Source organism: Crocuta crocuta, unplaced genomic scaffold (assembly GCF_008692635.1).
Source record: "Crocuta crocuta isolate KB4526 unplaced genomic scaffold, BGI_CrCroc_1.0 scaffold636, whole genome shotgun sequence".
Classification (NCBI taxonomy): domain Eukaryota; kingdom Metazoa; phylum Chordata; class Mammalia; order Carnivora; family Hyaenidae; genus Crocuta; species Crocuta crocuta.
Genome location: NW_027530380.1, coordinates 1,600,472 through 1,603,842, shown reverse-complemented (window position 1 = coordinate 1,603,842; position 3,371 = coordinate 1,600,472). Strand labels below are relative to the sequence as shown.

The window sequence follows — 3,371 nt, the reverse complement described above, 5'->3', positions numbered from 1 at the left end:
CGGCTGCGCCAGCCTGTGGGAGGAGGCCCCGCCCTGCAGCGGGGGCTCCCGAGCCCTGGGTGTGCTCTGGTTTTGTTGGGGGGAACGTGGCCTATTACAGCGTGCTTTAGAGGTAACTTTTTAGACCCAGGAGAAAATTCACATTGATCTACAGGTTGGATGAAATGGATTGAAATGATTTTCTAATTCCCAAAGGTGATTTTGTTTTTCACAGAATTGTAGGAAGCCTTTCTGATTTGTGTTTTTTACTTTATGTCATGAAACTGTTAATACAGATGATGATACAAGTATCCTGTTCTTCTAGGTACCCAAATATATCTTGTGAGTTGCTCACTTCTGATGTCTCCCAGATGAATGATAGACTGGGAGAAGATGAGTCCTTGCTAATGAAATTATATAGCTTCCTCCTAAACGATTCCCCCTTGAACCCACTACTTGCCAGTTTCTTCAGCAAGGTGCTAAGTATTCTTATCAGCAGAAAACCAGAACAGGTAAATATTATTTTCCAAAAGGTAAGTATTAGGGCTGATCATCCCCCTGAGATGATCCCCAGTAATTTTGTGTTCTGAGTGTGCCTTCAGTCCAGGTTCTGTAGAAGAGTGCTTTAAGTGTGCCGACTTCACACTGATTCACATTAGTGGGGGTACTCTCCCTCGACATTGGCTTTTCTACGTGCCTCATAGCTCCGTTTTGTAGTTTGCTTTGGTTTCCTCTTTTGACGTATGAAGCATGAGAATGTGGGGTGTCCACTTGCGAAGGTAGCAGTGTGGCCCCTACTGAGCGGTTGAATGTGTGAGCGGAGTCGTTGGGACTCTGGCCAAGTAAATTTTTATTTTAATTTTTATTTGCTTTCACCTCCTGACAAGCACAACACAGATGAAGCTTTAAATCGAAAGGCCTTTCCATGAATGTAATTGATGATTAGTTTATGCAGAAGTCTTGATTCCACTCAGAAGCTTAAGTGCTTAGCCTGAGATGTCTCTGCTTCAACTGCTGGTCCTGTCCAGTAGTGCTCGCCGGGGGCCGGAATTCCTGTTACTGTCCTGGCGGGCACCTCCCCCCCGCAGCCCCGCACATCTGTTGTGTTCTAAACAGCTCAGATCTGGGGGGTTTCTGTTCTAAGGATCTGTCACACAGGTCGTGGCTTTCAGAGTAGCGTTTCTGGACCAGCAGCATGGTGCCCCTGAGACTCTGGTGGTAGAAACGCAGGTCCCGGCCGCCTCACGCCTAGTGACTTAGACACTCTGAGGGCCAGGCTCAGCGATCTGATTCTTAATAAGCCTTCTGGATGACTCTCATGCTTACTACAGTGTGAGAGCCACAGCTGTAGTGGATATTGGTGTGAAAAAGCACATGCTTACCAGGAGACCAGGATCCACTGATGGAAACACGCACCCAAGGAGCCATGAGAGCCTGACTCTCAAGTGCAGACAGCTCTCCCAGAGAGCAGCGGGCAGGGGTGTGGCGCCGGCGCGCAGCTGCTCCCGCCAGCCGGGCCTGGCCTCCTTCCTGATGGGAAACAGGCCCCGTGACCCGTCCTTGCTGTCGGCCCAGGGATGGAACTATTTTAGGCCCAGTACGTCGGTCCCGTGCCAAGGCAGAGTGGGTACAGGTTTTGTTTTAGAAAGACCAGAGTGTCCTTCCGTGCCTCCTGCTTGTATTGGAATGGAGGTTTTTCATTCTTAGACCGTAGTCCCCAGATCATGGTCCCTGTGACCCAGCTTGTCTTCCCCTGTTCTGCCTTCTGGGGAGAAATGACAGGACTGCTGGGTCTTCAGCAAAGTCGGAGTCGTCCCCTCAGCCCCAGTCACCCGGCCTCCAGATGGTTGTAGCCATTATCAGAACGGGTCTTTACGCTTCGGGGTGCGTTTCCTTTTCCCTCCGTGCTGGGGGAGCCCAAATCCACGGGTCCCGGTTCTCCCCATACCTTTCCTGTAGAGCGAGAACGCGCTTGAAGCTTTCTGGGACTCTGAGCGTCTGCATGGCCTTCCAGGTCAGACATACCTGTGCAGAGGTGGCCGCACGTGCCAACCGAATGCTGAGCACTGGGCCAGGTCGCTCTTTTTTGTTGCGCTTCTGGGCTTAGGACTGAGTGGAGCCACCCTTGCTCTCCTCACTATAGGAAGAGCTCAAACCCAGCGCCTGCACCTCCGCCTCCCGATGAGAATTAAGAGTGTGAATGAAGGTGCTCCATCACGCGGTACACCGTTAGGAAGGGTCCGTGCAGCCGCAAGTGATGAAAACCGTGTCAACTCCGTCTGCCTTAACCGACACGGACGCTCGTCCGCTCACGGGGCAGGAAACGAAGCTGCGGGACGCCTTCTAGGTTGGGGGCTCGCACGTCAACGGTGTCCTCCATCTGGACGCACTGCCGTCTGGCTCTGCCGGCCGCCACCCCGGCTGCAGTTCGTGCCTTTGGGCTTGAGTCCAGCGCTCTGCCACTAAATCATGCCGTGTTTTGGTCACATCTGACTTTTTCCTCTTCTCCTCTCCTTGTGCTTTTAAAAACCGTGTGACTCAGTTGTGAGTGGATTAACTGCTTGAAGATTTCTGTTACCACGTGTCACCTCCTTGTCTGGAGAGGGAACGTATGATGGCTAGTCCTGTACTTGTCCCCGAGGGTGGGGGCAGTTTCTGTCATCGCTGGCTCTCGGACTTCTTCACATGGGACAGTGGCAGGATTGTGGCTTTTGTGGCATCCAAATCTATGTTTAAACCTCAGGGTGGCCACGGTTTGGCTCTAGCAACATACTGAACTGGTCTGTGCCTCGGTTTCCTCATCTGTAACACGGAGTTGGGGTAGCCTCACCACGTGGGCTCTGGAGGGGTCTTGGGGAGACACAGCCACGCTGCTTCTGGGGCTTGGGAAGGGACCCCGGGTACCTCCGGACCGAAGGCGCAACAGGGTGTACGGGCAGAACCCTCTCCCCCTTCCTGCACAGGAGGGCCCCAGCTGGCCTCTGGGGCTCCATTAGTGTTGTTACATCCCTTCTGCATAGCCGCCCGCCCCCCCTCCCCGTGGGAACCCTGTCGGTGAACCCAGATAAAACCCAGATGTGGTGTTTCTCCAGCAGGTGACTCAGCCACTTAGACTGGCATAGAAATCCTTTATGCTTTGAATTCTTTTCCTCACCTTGCTGGAGTCTAATTGGGATTTTAAATATTTTACATTTCAGTGCAAAGTCTCATGGACTTACTTTATGTCCTTAAACTGTTAAATGGTGTATTCTCCTGCTCTTCACAGAGTATTCAATTATTTATCCTTATTCTTTGAAGATTAGTAATGAAAATGAACAGAAAAGGACTCTATTGTGGTGTGTTTATGCTAAGGAATGTGTGATAGGTTAGGAGATTGTTCCTAAGGGGCTTGC

General features: G+C 51.6%; 1 protein-coding gene across 15 annotated transcripts in view; it reads left to right on the top strand.

Annotated features, from left to right (window-relative positions):
* The window catches only part of PPP6R3 (protein phosphatase 6 regulatory subunit 3), a 91,422-nt gene that overhangs the window by 25,423 nt on the left and 62,628 nt on the right, over nt 1-3,371 (top strand). For 14 of the 15 annotated variants that reach the window (XM_077766538.1, XM_077766536.1, XM_077766534.1 and 11 more), the window contains one exon: nt 305-491. The exons of the other annotated variant lie outside the window; for it this stretch is intronic. In XM_077766538.1, coding sequence (XP_077622664.1) covers nt 305-491 — 187 coding nt within the window. The remainder of the gene's footprint in view (nt 1-304; nt 492-3,371) is intronic. 15 annotated transcript variants of the gene reach the window in all.